Here is a 16,298-nt window from a genome sequence, read left to right on the forward strand (position 1 = left end):
GAGTGTGTAACAGAGACAGAGAGACAGGGAGAGAGTGTAACTGGGACACAGGGAGAGACAACACCCATCTGGAGAGAGAGAGTGTAACAGAGACAGAGAGACAGGGAGAGAGTGTAACTGGGACACAGGGAGAGACAACACACATCCGGAGAGAGAGTGTGTAACAGAGACAGAGAGACAGGGAGAGAGTGTAACTGGGACACGGAGAGACAACACCCATCCGGAGAGAGAGTGTGGAACAGAGACAGAGAGACAGGGAGAGAGTGTAACTGGGACACAGGGAGAGACAACACCCATCTGGAGAGAGAGAGCGTAACAGAGACAGAGAGACAGGGAGAGAGTGTAACTGGGACACAGGGAGAGACAACACCCATCTGGAGAGAGAGAGCGTAACAGAGACAGAGAGACAGGGAGAGAGTGTAACTGGGACACGGAGAGACAACACCCATCTGGAGAGAGAGAGCGTAACAGAGACAGAGAGACAGGGAGAGTGTGTAACTGGGACACGGAGAGACAACACCCATCTGGAGAGAGAGAGCGTAACAGAGACAGAGAGACAGGGAGAGAGTGTAAGTGGGACACAGGGAGAGACAACACCCATCCGGAGAGTGTGTAACAGAGACAGAGAGACAGGGAGAGAGTGTAACTGGGACACAGGGAGAGACAACACCCATCTGGAGAGAGAGAGCGTAACAGAGACAGAGAGAGAGAGGGAGAGGGAGAGGGAGTGTAACTGGGACACAGGGAGAGACAACACCCATCTGGAGAGAGAGAGCGTAACAGAGACAGAGAGAGAGAGGGAGAGGGAGAGGGAGTGTAACTGGGACACAGGGAGAGACAACACCCATCCGGAGAGAGAGTGTTAAACAGACAGAGAGACGGAGAGGGAGTGTAACTGGGACAGAGAGAGAGAGAGAGATGATACCCTTCTGAAATGAAGTGTGACAGAGACAGAGAGAGGGAAAGACAGGGAGAGTGTAACTGGGACACTGAGAGAGAGAGCCAACAACCTTCCGGGGAGAGAGAGAGAGTGTAACAGAGAGAGAGAGAGAGACACCACGGAACAACAGAGGGTCTGGGAGCGGAGAGACGGCGAGCTGGGAATGGAGGGACGGAGGGTCTGGGAACGGAGGGACGGAGGGTCTTGGAACGGAGAGACGAACGGTCTGGGAACGGAGGGACAGATGGACTGGGAATGGAGGGTGTGATTAAAGGCAGAATTTCCGGACACAAATTCACTCATCCTCCTGAATCCATCAACATTCCTTTATTCAACGAATCAACAAATTACAAAGCCTGCAGACCGTAACATGAACCAGACAGACCCCAAATACCGAGAACATTCAGTGTACAGATATCTCCCTGACAGAGAGAGGGACTGAGAGACACCAGTCAGTGTACAGATATCACCCTGAGAGAGGGGACTGAGAGACACCAGTCAGTGTACAGATATCTCCCTGAGAGAGAGGGGGACTGAGAGACACCAGTCAGTGTACAGATATCTCCCTGAGAGAGAGGGGGACTGAGAGACACCAGTCAGTGTACAGATATCACCCTGAGAGAGAGGGACAGAGAGACACCAGTCAGTGTACAGATATCACCCTGAGAGAGAGGGGGACTGAGAGACACCAGTCAGTGTACAGATATCTCCCTGAGAGAGAGGGGACTGAGAGACACCAGTCAGTGTACAGATATCACCCTGAGAGAGAGGGACAGAGAGACACCAGTCAGTGTACAGATATCACCCTGAGAGAGAGGGGACTGAGAGACACCAGTCAGTGTACAGATATCACCCTGAGAGAGAGGGGACTGAGAGACACCAGTCAGTGTACAGATATCACCCTGAGAGAGAGGGACTGAGAGACACCAGTCAGTGTACAGATATCACCCTGAGAGAGAGGGACTGAGGGACACCAGTCAGTGTACAGATGTCACCCTGAGAGGGGACTGAGAGACACCAGTCAGTGTACAGATATCACCCTGAGAGAGAGGGGACTGAGAGACACCAGTCAGTGCACAGATAACTCCGAGAGAGAGAGGACTGAGAGATACCAGTCAGTGTACAGATGTCACCCTGAGAGGGGACTGAGAGACAACAGTCAGTGTACAGATATCACCCTGAGAGAGAGGGGACTGAGAGACACCAGTCAGTGTACAGATAACTCCGAGAGAGAGAGGACTGAGAGATACCAGTCAGTGTACAGATATCACCCTGAGAGAGGGGGGACTGAGAGACACCAGTCAGTGTACAGATATCACCCTGAGAGAGAGGGGACTGAGAGACACCAGTCAGTGTACAGATATCACGCTCAGAGAGAGGGGACTGAGAGACACCAGTCACTGTACAGATATCACCCTGAGAGAGAGGGGACTGAGAGACACCAGTCAGTGTACAGATATCACCCTGAGAGAGAGGGGACTGAGAGACACCAGTCAGTGTAAAGATATCACCCTGAGAGAGAAGGGACTGAGAGACACCTGTCAGTGTACAGATATCACCTTGAGAGAGAGGGGGACTGAGAGACACCAGTCAGTGTAAAGATATCACCCTGAGAGAGAGGGCACTGAGAGACACCAGTCAGTTTACAGATATCTCCCTGAGAGAGAGGGGACTGAGAGACACCAGTCAGTGTACAGATATCACCCTCAGAGAGAGGACTGACAGACACCAGTCAGTGTACAGATATCACCCTGAGAGAGAGGGGACTGAGAGGCACCAGTCAGTGTACAGATATCACCCTGAGAGAGATGGGACTGAGAGACACCAGTCAGTGTACAGATATCACCCTGAGAGAGGGGACTGAGAGACACCAGTCAGTGTACAGATATCACCCTGAGAGAGGGGACTGAGAGACACCAGTCAGTGTACAGCTATCACCCTGAGAGAGGGGGGACTGAGAGTCACCAGTCAGTGTACAGATATCTCCCTGAGAGAGAGGGAACTGAGAGACACCAGTCAGTGTACAGATATCACCCTGAGAGAGAGGGACTGAGAGTCACCAGTCAGTGTACAGATATCACCCTGAGAGAGAGGGGACTGAGAGACACCAGTCAGTGTACAGATATCACCCTGAGAGAGAGGGGACTGAGACACACCAGTCAGTGTACAGAAATCTCCATGAGAAAGAGGGGACTGAGAGACACCAGTCAGTGTACAGATATCACCCTGAGAGAGAGGGGACTGAGAGACACCAGTCAGTGTACAGATATCTCCCTGAGAGAGAGGGGACTGAGAGACACCAGTCAGTGTACCGATATCACCCTGAGAGAGAGGGGACTGAGAGACACCAGTCAGTGTACAGATATCACCCTGAGAGAGAGGGACTGAGAGACACCAGTCAGTGTACAGATATCACCCTGAGAGAGAGAGGACTGAGAGACACCAGTCAGTGTACAGATATCACCCTGAGAGAGAGGGACTGAGAGACACCAGTCAGTGCACAGATATCACCCTGAGAGAGAGGGGACTGAGAGACACCAGTCAGTGTACAGATATCTCCCTGAGAGAGAGGGGGACTGAGAGACACCAGTCAGTGTACAGATATCTCCCTGAGAGAGAGGGGACTGAGAGACACCAGTCAGTGTACAGATATCTCCCTGAGAGAGAGGGGACTGAGAGACACCAGTCAGTGTACAGATATCACCCTGAGAGAGAGAGGGACTGAGAGACACCAGTCAGTGTACAGATATCACCCTGAGAGAGAGGGACTGAGAGACAGCAGTCAGTGTACAGATATCTCCCTGAGAGAGAGGGGGACTGAGAGACACCAGTCAGTGTACAGATATCTCCCTCAGAGAGAGGGGACTGGGAGACACCAGTCAGTGTACAGATATCACCCTGAGAGAGAGGGGACTGAGAGACACCAGTCAGTGTACAGATATCACCCTGAGAGAGAGGGACTGAGAGACACCAGTCAGTGTACAGATATCACCCTGAGAGAGAGGGACTGAGAGACACCAGTCAGTGTACAGATATCTCCCTGAGAGAGAGAGGGACTGAGAGACACCAGTCAGTGTACAGATATCACCCTGAGAGAGAGGACTGAGAGACACCAGTCAGTGTACAGATATCACCCTGAGAGAGAGGGACTGAGAGACACCAGTCAGTGTACAGATATCACCCTGAGAGAGAGGGGGAGTGAGAGACACCAGTCGGTGTACAGATATCACCCTGAGAGAGAGGGACTGAGAGACACCAGTCAGTGTACAGATATCACCCTGAGAGAGAGGGACTGAGAGACACCAGTCAGTGTACAGATATCACCCTGAGAGAGGGACTGAGAGACACCAGTCAATGTACAGATATCTCCCTGAGAGAGGGGGGGAGTGAGAGACACCAGTCAGTGTACAGATATCACCCTGAGAGAGAGGACTGAGAGACACCAGTCAGTGTACAGATATCACCCTGAGAGAGAGGGACTGAGAGACACCAGTCAGTGTACAGATATCACCCTGAGAGAGAGGGGGAGTGAGAGACACCAGTCAGTGTACAGATATCACCCTGAGAGAGAGGGGCTGAGAGACACCAGTCAGTGTACAGATATCTCCCTCAGAGAGAGGGGACTGAGAGACACCAGTCAGTGTACAGATATCACCCTGAGAGAGAGGGGACTGAGAGACACCAGTCAGTGTACAGATATCACCCTGAGAGAGAGGGACTGAGAGACACCAGTCAGTGTACAGATATCACCCGTATAGAGAGGGGACTGAGAGACACCAGTCAGTGTACAGATATCACCCTGAGAGAGAGGGACTGAGAGACACCAGTCAGTGTACAGATATCACCCTGAGAGAGAGGGGGAGTGAGAGACACCAGTCAGTGTACAGATATCACCCTGAGAGAGAGGGGACTGAGAGACACCAGTCAGTGTACAGATATCTCCCTCAGAGAGAGGACAGACAGACACATCATCCATATTTGCGCTATCCCTATCATGCTTTATTTAAGGTTTTTTTTGGCCCTGTCACCACCTTGGGCCTCCCCTCAATGACCGGTCGACCTTTGGACGGGATCCACGGACGGTGCTGCGGTAGGCCCCGGGGAAGAGGAGAGAGAGAAGACCGTCGATCATGACTGCAGTCATTCCCCACACTTTATACTTCGCTTTGAGAAAGACTGGCAGGGTGTAGACCTGAGCTCCTTGGCCTCGGAAGTGTGTGGAGCCTCGGTTCACCTCGGAACAGAGGTGTTGGATGGATATTGCAAAGACATCCTCCACCTGAATCGGGTAACAGAACAGAGAGACGTTACCAGTAACTCTGACAACGTGTGCTGAAACTTTCATCAACCTCTGTCCCCAACCCCACCCCCGACTAATACCCAGTGTCCCCATCAGACACTCCCAGGACAGGTACAGCACGGGGATTGGCTCCTTTATATAAACACTTATATTTTTAAAATAACTTTATTAAAACCAGATTAATAAACAAAAAAAAACTCAAATTAACATGCCATTCTCGGCGTCGACAATGCACTCCAGTCCCTGCGGTGCCCACCGGTCGCGGAAGGCCTCAAGCATACCGGCGGACACCGCACGCTCCTTCTCCAAGGACACCCGGGCGCAAACGTAACCGCGGAAGAGGGGCAGGCAATCGGGGAGGACGGACCCCCCGACGGCCCGCAACCTGGACCTGTGAATTGCCACCTTGTCCAGGCCCAGGAGCAGACCGACGAGGAGATCCTCCTCCCGGCCCAAACCCCTCCGCACCGGGTGCCCAAAGATCAGGAGCGTGGGACTGAAGTGCAGCCAGAATTTGAGGAGCAGCCCCTTCAGATACTCAAATAGGGGCTGCAACCTCGCACACTCCGTATAAATGTGGAACACGGACTCGTCCAGGCCGCAGAAAGTACAGGTGGCCTGGGAGTCCGTGAACCTACTTAAAAGCCTATTGCACGGGACTGCTCTGTGCAGCACCCTCCACCCCAGGTCCCCGATGTAAAGGGGGAAGACTCCCACGTAGAGAGACCTCCATCGGGGTTTCCCCTCGCCGCCAGATGGCAACGCGGACCGCCAGGGCGTGTCCGGCCGGCTGACGAGGGCGAGGAAGTGGAGAGTGTGCAGGAGCAGCCCGTACAGGAAACCCCTCCGCGCCGATTGGAATGGCACGGAGGGCATTTCCGAGAGGCGGCTCGGGTTGTGCGGGACCGGCTCCCGAGGAGGGTTTCGGGGCCTGGGTCCGATGAGCAGTTCCAGCCGAGCGGGGGTCAGCTCGGCCAGGATCGCTCCGCACTCCCGAGCCCCCTCGCCACCCGCAGTGAGGGGCGTCCCGGGGGTTTCGGCTACTCCTCCGCCCGCCAGACCGTCCCTGGAGTCAGCCGCCCGGACAGCCGAGGCGCTCTCCTCTGCCGGCGGGGGAGCGCCCTGACTGGAGGCGACCATGTTCCAGACTCGGAAAAGATCCCGGTAAAAGACAGGAAAAAAAAAATATATAAGTGTGTATATAAAGGGGGCCTGAGGATTAAAGGCCCCCTCGACATAAGAAATATATAAAGGGGGCCTGAGGAATAAAGGCCCCCTCGACATAAAAAATATATAAAAGGGGCCTGGGGTATAAAGGTCACCTTTAAAAAAAAAACAAGAAAAAAAAAGGAAAAAAAAAAACGGGGTTAGAAAAAAAAACGGGGGTTAGAAAAAAAAAACGGGGATTGGCTCCTCTGTGATTTGGAATACTGAGTGCCTCAACGAGGTGCAGCAAAAACTTTGAACAACATTTGCTGCAGAGGAGGAGAGACTTTTGGAATAAGCCTGTATTTGGAGGTGGGTGTTGAGCACCAGACTCATTTCATTTGGACTGCTGTGGGAGGTGGAAGAGGTCCGTAGAACAAGGGGTGGGGGCTATACAATTCTGCAGGGAGCTGTGCAGTTGCACTAAAGTTGCAGGAAGCTTCCTCCCCACCCCAGTTGCCCAGCCTGAGTCAGCTGAAGCTGCCTGACTAATATACAGAAGGGGATAAATAGTGCCTGGGCAGCTTCAGCTGGCCCAGGTGAAGACGCCTCCCCCAACCAGAAGACCGTCAGACCAAGTGTGCTGGCAGAGACTGTTTTAAGTGTGCTGTGTGCACCACCTCCAGAAAGGAAAAGAAAGTCATCCCTTACAGCCTGTCTTTCCCTCTCCTCTATTCCCTCAGCCTCTCCCCTAACCTGTTGTTTGTTTGTTTATTTTGTGCATCTTAAAGTTATTTTCAAGCCTACAATTTGGGGTGGGTTAGCTCTTAGACCCATGGCTAGCCCTTCATCACAGGTGGCGGGGCCCTCGACAACCTACGCAGCTGCAGCCTCTGTGGCTGCCCACGTGGCCCCGTGGCCTCCAACTCGGCGGCGCAGGGTGGCGCCACTGCACGTCCTCCCACTCCCCCAAAATCTCCTACAGACACCGCTCAGTCGGTTCCGGAGGCTGTGATTTTCACAGCCTCCGGCAGGGAGGGGAGTGCCCGTCCGAGTGGAAGGAAGACGCGGAGGCAAAAGAAACATCAAGAGGCGCATCCCCTGGACACATTGAAACAACCCGAGCCTGAGCTCAGCCCAAAGCCCGTTCTCACGGAATCCACCTGTCCCAGGGCTGGGCTCAGGCCCAGGGTGACTAAAAAGGAGGGTGCGGAGGCAGAGGCCTCTGATGACATTAAGGTCTCTGAGCCTCTGCACCCTAGTGGGAAAAAGAGGAGAAGGCACCCCTCCACAGAGGTAACGAGGGGCCCTGAGGCACAGGGCCCATCTGTTGGAGGGGATCTGTCTCCTGTTTCGGGTCCCCAGGTTTCCCCTACCGCCACCACCAAGGCTACAAAGTCCGGGCAGGAGCACCCTATTCCTCAGGATGGAGGGGAGGGGAAGGCCCCGGTACATGAGGCCCCTCCTGAAGGAGTAAGTGGGGCCCTGCTTGTGGTGGGGGAGACTGGGGACGCCGCCCATTCTGCCACTGCTACTGGGTCGGGTGCCGAGTGAAGGGGAGGGCGAGGCCCCAGAGGGTCGGCCCTCCCAGCCACTCATTGGCCTGGGGACGGAGGTGGAGGGGGGTCCTGAACTGCTGGCGTCCACAGACTCCAGTTTCACAGTAGAACCCAGAGAGGACTCCTCCGCCATCAGTGTGTAGTGGATGTGTCGGCCGCTGGCGGTGACGACCCGGAGGAGGATGGGGATTCAGTGTGGGGCACGGAGGATGACCTTGATTCCATCGCCAGTGAGGTGGTGGAGTCCCTCGTGCCTCCCACCAAATCTCCCCTCATCCCCACGGCGGAACTCCGGGATTTCCTGGCGGTTTGCAGGGGTTGCCGCAATAAACGGCCCTCAGCTGTTGGTCGAATCTGGCGCTGATCATCCAGTCCATCCGTGCCGCCCTTAAGAAAGCGGGCAAGCGCGCGGGCGTGAAACTGGTTGAGAGGCGCCATTTTAATGTGTTCCTCAATGGGTTGCTGGGGGAGTGGAGGGCCAGGTGCACTTCCACTCCCTCCTCACAGTGAGGTGTTGGTGACGGGTTTTAAGTACCTTTGACATGAAGATAACCATAGCCAGCCTCAACATCAACGGCAGCAGGGGGTCTCACCGCAGATTTCACAAACTCTCAGTCCTCAGGGAAGGGAGATACGGGGTGAGCTTTCTGCAGGAAACCCACACCGTTCCGGGAGACGAAGCCACCTGGCTCCTGGAGTCGCAGGGTGGGGTCTACATGAGTCACCTCACCCCTATTTCTAGTGGGGTGGCTATCTTGTTGGCCCCGACTTTTCAGCCGGAGATCTTGGGGGTCAAGGAGCTAGTGCCGGGCCGCTTGCTCCACCTCGCCGTTAGCCTGGGTAGCGTGCCGCTCCACTTTGTGAACGTGTACGCGCCCAGGCCCGGCGCTTTGCAAGCACGCTTCTTTGAAGAAGTGTCCGCTCTCTTGAGCTCCATCAATAGCGGCGAGTGCATCATCCTCGGAGGGCATTTTAACTGCACCCTCGAGGTGGGGGATCGCTCTGATCAGCTCCCTCAACTTGGTGGACGTCTGGCGGAATCTCCATCCCGACTCCAGTGCCTTCACGTGGACGTCTGGAACAGGAGGGTCCCGAATCGACCGCCTCTACTTTTCACAGCTGTATGTCTCCTGCATTTTGTGGCCCGGGTCCGACTTTTATACGCCGCCGCAGAGTGTCTGGTCAAAGTTAACGGGTCCTTGACGGCGCCCCTTCGATTTGGGAGAGGAGTGCGTCAGGGATGCCCCATGTCCGGCCAATTGTATACCATCTGCGTGGAGCCCTTCCTGTGCCTGCTTCGCAGGAGGTTGACAGGATTGGCTCTGCGCGAGCCGGCCATGCGGGTCTTCCTCTCAGCTTACGCCGATGACGTGCTCCTCGCGGTCACAGATCCCGTTGACTTGCGGAGGATGCGTGACTGCCAGCAGAGCGTTTCTGCCGCGTCCTCCGCGAGGATCAATCGGGAGAAATGTTCTGGACTCCTGGTTGGTCAGTGGCGGGTGGACTCCCTGCCGGAGGAGATGATACCTTTTGCGTGGAGCACCACGCACCTCCTCTATCTGGGAGTCCATCTTCGCCCCGCTGAGGAAGCCTGGCTGGCAAACTGGCAGGAGTTGGAGGCGAAAGTCAGCACTCAGCTGGGGCGCTGGACAGGACTGCTCCGAGTGCTTTCCTACAGGGGCCGAGCGTTGGTCATAAACCAACTGGTGGCCTCCATGCTGTGGTACCGTTTGGTCACTTTGGCCCCGCCCCCTGTATTTGCCACCAAGATCCAGAAGAAACTCGTCAATTTCTTCTGGGGCAGGAGGAAACACTGGGTCTCTGCCGCGGTCCTGAGTCTCCCGATTGAGAAGGGCGGTCAGTCGCTGGTGTGCGTCCGCACCCAGGCTGCGACTCTCCGTCTTCGGACCCTGCAGAGATACCTGTACGTCGAGCGTCCTCCTCGATGGTGTGCGCTGGTGCAGTATTTTTTCCGCCAGTGTCACTGCCTTCAAGACGACACGCAGCTCCCGGTGGAGTCCGTTAGCCACGCCTCTCTGAGGGAGTTGCCTGTCTTTTACCGGGATCTATTCCGAGTATGGAACATGGTCGCCTCCAGTCAGGGTGCTCCCCTGCCGACGGAGGAGAGCGCCTCGGCTGTCCGGGCGGCCGACTGCGGGGACGGACCGGTGGAGTAGCCGAAACCCCCGGGACGCCCCTCACTGCGGGTGGTGAGGATGCTCGGGAGAGCGGAGCACTCCCGGCTGAGCTGACCCCGCTCGGCTGGAACTGCTCATCGGACCAAGGCCCCGAACCCCTCATCAATGGAGGTCTCTCTACGCGGGAGTCCTCCCCCTTTACATCGGGGACCTGGGGTGGAGGGTGTTGCACAGGGCAGTCCCGTGCAATAGACTTTTAAGTACGTTCACGGACTCCCAGGCCGCCTGTACTTTCTGCGGCCTGGACGAGTCCGTGTTCCATGTCGATCTGCAGTGTGCGAGGTTGCAGCCCCTATTTGAGTATCTGAAGGGGCTGCTCCTCAAATTCTGGCTGCACTTCAGGCCCACGCTCCTGATCTTTGGGCACCCGGTGCGGAGGGGCTTGGGCCGGGAGGAGGATCTCCTCGTCGGTCTGCTCCTGGCCAAGGTGGCAATTCACAGGTGCGGGCTGTCGGGGGTCCGTCCTCCCCGATTGCCTGCCCCTCTTCCGCGGTTACGTTCACGCCTGGGTGTCCCTGGAGAAGGAGCATGCGGTGTCCGCCGGTACGCTTGAGGCCTTCCGCGACCGGTGGGCACCGCAGGGACTGGAGTGCATTGTCGACGCTGAGAATGGCATTTTAATTTGAGTTTTTGTTTATTTATCTGGTTTTAATAAAGTTATTTTAAAAAATATATAAATATGTATATAAAGGGGGCCTGAGGAATAAAGGCCCCTCTCGACATGAAAAATATAAAAGAGGCCTGGGGTATAAAGGTGAAAAAAAAAACAGGGTGAGATACAGAGTAAAGTTCCCTCGACACTGTCCCAAAAAAAAAACATGGGGTTAGAGACAGATTTTAATAAACATCTATAAAGCGGGGGTTAGATACAGAGTAAAGATCTGTCGACATCACCCTGACTATGTGTCACAAGGTGATGTAAATCGGGGTTACAAAAGAGGAGCACAAAGATCTCGGAAAACTGGGGGGCAGAGCTAGGGAAGGGTGTAGGGGCTGGAGGAGGTTCCAGAAATCGGGAGGGATGTAGGGGCTGGAGGAGGTTACAGAGATAGGGAGGGGTGTAGGGGCTGGAGGAGGTTACAGAGATAGGGAGGGGTGTAGGGGCTGGAGGAGGTTACAGAGATAGGGAGGGATGTAGGGGCTGGAGGAGGTTACAGAGATAGGGAGGGGTGTAGGGGCTGGAGGAGGTTACAGAGATAGGGAGGGGTGTAGGGGCTGGAGGAGGTTCCAGAAATCGGGAGGGATGTAGAGGCTGGAGGAGGTTACAGAGATAGGGAGGGATGTAGGGGCTGGAGGAGGTTACAGAGATAGGGAGGGGTGTAGGGGCTGGAGGAGGTTACAGAGATAGGGAGGGGTGTAGGGGCTGGAGGAGGTTACAGAGATAGGGAGGGATGTAGGGGCTGGAGGAGGTTCCAGAAATCGGGAGGGATGTAGGGGCTGGTGGAGGTTCCAGAGATAGGGAGGGGTGTAGGGGCTGGAGGAGGTTCCAGAGATAGGGAGGGGTGTAGGGGCTGGAGGATGTTACAGAGATAGGGAGGGGTGAAGGGGCTGGAGGATGTTACAGAGATAGGGAGGGATGTAGGGGCTGGAGGAGGTTACAGAGATAGGGAGGGATGTAGGGGCTGGTGGAGGTTCCAGAGATAGGGAGGGATGTAGGGGCTGGTGGAGGTTCCAGAGATAGGGAGGGGTGTAGGGGCTGGAGGAGGTTCCAGAGATAGGGAGGGGTGTAGGGGCTGGAGGATGTTACAGAGATAGGGAGGGGTGAAGGGGCTGGAGGATGTTACAGAGATAGGGAGGGATGTAGGGGCTGGAGGAGGTTACAGAGATAGGGAGGGATGTAGGGGCTGGAGGAGGTTACAGAGATAGGGAGGGGTGTAGGGGCTGGAGGATGTTCCAGAGATAGGGAGGGGTGTAGGGGCTGGAGGAGGTTACAGAGCTAGGGAAGGGTGTAGGGGCTGGAGAAGGTTACAGAGATAGGGAGGGATGTAGGGGCTGGAGGAGGTTCCAGAGATAGGGAGGGGTGTAGGGGCTGGAGGAGGTTCCAGAAATCGGGAGGGATGTAGGGGCTGGAGGAGGTTCCAGAGATAGGGAGGGGTGTAGGGGCTGGAGGAGGTTACAGAGATAGGGAGGGATGTAGGGGCTGGAGGAGGTTCCAGAGATAGGGAGGGATGTAGGGGCTGGAGGAGGTTCCAGAGATAGGGAGGGATGTAGGGGCTGGAGGAGGTTCCAGAGATAGGGAGGGGTGTAGGGGCTGGAGGAGGTTCCAGAGATAGGGAGGGGTGTAGGGGCTGGAGGAGGTTACAGAGATAGGGAGGGGTGAAGGGGCTGGAGGATGTTACAGAGATAGGGAGGGATGTAGGGGCTGGAGGAGGTTACAGAGATAGGGAGGGGTGTAGGGGCTGGAGGATGTTACAGAGATAGGGAGGGGTGTAGGGGCTGGAGGATGTTACAGAGATAGGGAGGGATGTAGGGGCTGGAGGAGGTTACAGAGATAGGGAGGGGTGTAGGGGCTGGAGGAGGTTACAGAGATAGGGAGGGGTGTAGGGGCTGGAGGAGGTTACAGAGATAGGGAGGGGTGAAGGGGCTGGAGGATGTTACAGAGATAGGGAGGGGTGAAGGGGCTGGAGGATGTTACAGAGATAGGGAGGGATGTAGGGGCTGGAGGAGGTTACAGAGATAGGGAGGGGTGTAGGGGCTGGAGGATGTTACAGAGATAGGGAGGGGTGTAGGGGCTGGAGGATGTTACAGAGATAGGGAGGGGTGAAGGGGCTGGAGGATGTTACAGAGATTGAGAGGGGTGTAGGGGCTGGAGGAGGTTACAGAGATAGGGAGGGGTGAAGGGGCTGGAGGATGTTACAGAGATAGGGAGGGGTGAAGGGGCTGGAGGATGTTACAGAGATAGGGAGGGGTGAAGGGTCCAGGAGAAGAGTATTGGAATAGTTGAGTATGGAGGTGACCGGGGGCTTCTGCCGTTGACACAGTGAGCGGCTCGGGAACGGCTCCTGGAACGGGGCGTGGCCAATCCGAAGACAATTCCTGGTTCCCCCCGAGGTGGAGGGGGGGGTGGGGGGAATCACTCTCGGCACGATTCCTTGGAGTGACGCCTGTGTGAGGTGTTGAACGATTAGCTTGTGTGCATTGTTCAGGGATAAAACTTTTGATGTCCTGTTGCAGAGAAGCCTGCCTTCCTTTAACTGGCTGGGATCTGCAGTGTCCCAGGAGCATTGCAAGATGTTAATTCTAGTCTCCCCCTCCTCTTACCTCCTTTGGGTCGGGCCTGATCTCGCCGAGGTCCAGGGCTCCCAGGTTAGCCAGCACCGGTACAACCACCATCCCAGACTGTGAAGCAGGAGAGGGAGAAAACTGTCAGACACTCGTCGGACCACCTAACCTCTTCCCCATCTTCAGACTGAGGTACTTCATGTGGAGAGACTGAGGAAGCTGGGATTGTTCTCCTTAGAGCAGAGAAGGTTAAGAGGTGATTTAATCGGGACGTTCAGAATGACGAGGGGGTTTCGATGGAGTAAATCAGGAGAAACTGTTTCCAGTGACAGGAGGGTCGGTAACCAGAGGGACACAGATTTAAGATAATGGGTAAAAGAAGCAGAGGGGGAGATGAGGGGAAATGTTTTTTCACACAGTGAGTTGTTGTGATCTGGAACGCGCTGCCTGAAAGGGCGGTGGAAGCAGATTCAATAGGAATTTCAACAGGGGAATTGGGAAGGTTGAACAGGCTTGGGCTCTTTTCTCTGGAGAAGGGAAGGCAGAGATAGGTGACCTGATCGAGGTCTTTAAGATTATGAAAGGGTTTCGATAGGGTAGACGTAGAGATGATGTTTCCACTTGTCAGCCAGACCTGAACTAGGGCCCATCACTAGAAGACACTCACTAATAAATCCAATGGGGAATTGAGGAGAAACCTCTTTCCCCAGAGAGTGGGGAGAATGTGGAACTCACTACCACAGGGAGTGGTTGAGGTGAAGAGTGTCGATGTATTTAAGGGGGAAGCTGGATAAACACAGGAGGGAGAAAGGAATGGAAGGATGGGAGGGGGGAGATGGAGAGGGGGAGGGAGGAGGCTCATGTGGAGCAGGAACCCCGACATGGAGTGGATGGGCCGAATGGCCTGTTTTGGTGCTGTGAATTGTATGGAAGATTACGATATTTAACATGGGGTGACAGCAGAGGGACTCACCCAATCGGAGAGTGGTTTGAGGGTGCCCCAGACATGTTCAGGTGCCAGTCTGAAGCCGAGTTCCTCGTGAGTCTCCCGCAGTGCGGTGTCGATGATGTCACGGTCCGAGCTTTCACACTTGCCCCCCGGAAAGCTGCTCGAGAGAGAGGGGAGAGTGAGAAAAGAAATGGCGGTCAGACGGGACAGAGAGCGCCCAGACGCATGAGCGGGGGCTTTGTCTGTTGGACTCCGCAGTGAGACGGGACGCAGTACACGAGTGGGAACTTTGTCTATCAGGCTCCACGGTCAGACAGGATGGAGTGTGTGAGAGTCTGTCATTTTTTATATTCGTTCATGGGATGTGGGCATCACTGGCCAGGCCAGAATTTATTGCCCATCCCTAATTGCCCTTGAGAAGGTGGTGGCGAGCTGCCTTCTTGAACCGCTACTGGGGTAGGTACACCCACAGTGCTGTTAGGAAGGGAGTTCTATCTGTGCGAGTGTGTGTGACTGTGTGTGTGCGGGTGGAATGGGGTTATATATGTGTGTGTGTGTGTGCCTGCATGTCTGGAGTGGGGTTATGTGTGTGTGTGACAGAGCGTGTGCCTGGCTGTGTGTATCTCTGTCTGTGTTTTCATACCCAGTCCTGACTCGTGTACCCCGATGAGATGGGGTCAGCGCCTTTAGGACAGTGAGAGCCAGAGAAATTGAAACTGCTATGTCTAGTCACAATGAGCGGTGGGTGTGTGTGTGGGGGGGGGGGGGGGGTGGTGCGTGTGAACCCCACTGTGTATCTGACGAGGGGTAATGTGATCGTGTGCCTCAGCATCATCACCGCCCCTCAGCGACACACACACACCTGACGTCCCCCTTATGCCTCCCCCGGAGCTTGCTGGAACGCAGTGTCAGCAGGAGGGAGGGATCCCCCTGCACCAAGCAGAGGGGAACTAGGACTCCAGCAGTCGGACGGCCGCTCTTCCCCTCCTCCTGGCTGCGCCCCAGTTGAGCCCGGCACCTCCTCTCGTTGGCCTCGGACAGGCAGCAGCGGATGGCGTCCGGCGACGGGAGACCCCGCACGCCCTCCTCCCCCTCTGTATTCCCCTTCCGGCCCGAGGATCTCCTCGCCCACATGGCCAGGGGAGCGAACCGGCACAGCATGGCGGCGGGGAACGCAGACGGCGGGCGATGGGGGTCAGGTTACTGCATCCTCGCCACGCGCCGAGTCTGAAAACAAATAGAGGAAACAGTCAATGCCAACCTCGGATTCACCCTCTCCTCACCCCTGCCCTTTGCATGGACAAAGTGGGGGGGGTGGGGCGCTCCCATAACCCATCCTTCGTGCGCGAATCCCAGATTGGCAGGACATTCGGCAAAAGGGGGCTTCACAGATGAGCACAGATCTCGTCTAATTAGGGGGGGGGTGGGGAGGTGAAGGGGAGGGTTTCAAACCATTGCTCCAGATTGTGATCTCTCTCCCCCTCCCGGGTCTCTCTCACTCTGTCTCTGACTCACACTCTCTGTCTAACCTCATTCCAGTTGCTGTTCCTCCTGGGCCGCTCTCTAACCTGTGGTGGGTGCTGGCAGGAGAGTGGGGGGAAGGGTTGAGGCTTTGTTTGGAGGCGGGGCCCACAACGTCACTTCCCAGGAGAGCGCGAGGTGGGGGGGGGAGGGTGGGGGAGAGAAGAGAACCACTCCCCCGCCCTTTCCCCGTAGCCCTGCAAATCACTTTTCTCCACACAATTCTGCAATTGCCTTTTGAAAGCCTCGATTGAATCTGCCTCCACTCTCAGGCAGTACATTCCAGATCAGAAACACCCACTGCAGAAAAATGTTTTTCCTGGTGTCACCTCTGCTTCTCTCACCAATCACCTTAAATCCGTGTCCTCTGGTTCTTGATCCTTCAACCAATGGGAACAGTTCCTCTCTCTCTACTCTGTCCCGTACCCTCATGAAAGACTGAGGAGAGAGATTGAGACAGTGT

General features: G+C 55.5%; 1 protein-coding gene across 4 annotated transcripts; it reads right to left on the reverse strand.

Moving 5' to 3' along the window:
• Window positions 1-1,254: 1,254 nt before the first annotated feature.
• Window positions 1,255-16,210, reverse strand: nudt8 (nudix hydrolase 8). 4 transcript variants are annotated; one of them, XM_068059834.1, is made up of 5 exons: window positions 16,187-16,210; window positions 15,177-15,541; window positions 14,339-14,471; window positions 13,405-13,482; window positions 1,255-5,219 (listed from the first exon to the last, which is right to left on the reverse strand). In XM_068059834.1, the coding sequence occupies exons 2-5, from the start codon at window positions 15,473-15,475 to the stop codon at window positions 4,965-4,967; spliced, it is 765 nt and encodes a 254-aa protein (XP_067915935.1). In that variant the 5' UTR covers window positions 15,476-15,541; window positions 16,187-16,210; the 3' UTR covers window positions 1,255-4,964. The 4 variants fall into 4 exon arrangements, with proteins under 4 accessions (XP_067915935.1, XP_067915934.1, XP_067915931.1 ...); XM_068059833.1 differs by lacking the exon at window positions 16,187-16,210 and adding an exon at window positions 15,883-15,948; XM_068059830.1 differs by lacking the exon at window positions 16,187-16,210 and adding an exon at window positions 15,844-15,936.
• Window positions 16,211-16,298: the final 88 nt, after the last annotated feature.

Source organism: Heterodontus francisci, chromosome 28 (genome assembly GCF_036365525.1).
Source record: "Heterodontus francisci isolate sHetFra1 chromosome 28, sHetFra1.hap1, whole genome shotgun sequence".
Classification (NCBI taxonomy): Eukaryota; Metazoa; Chordata; class Chondrichthyes; order Heterodontiformes; family Heterodontidae; genus Heterodontus; species Heterodontus francisci.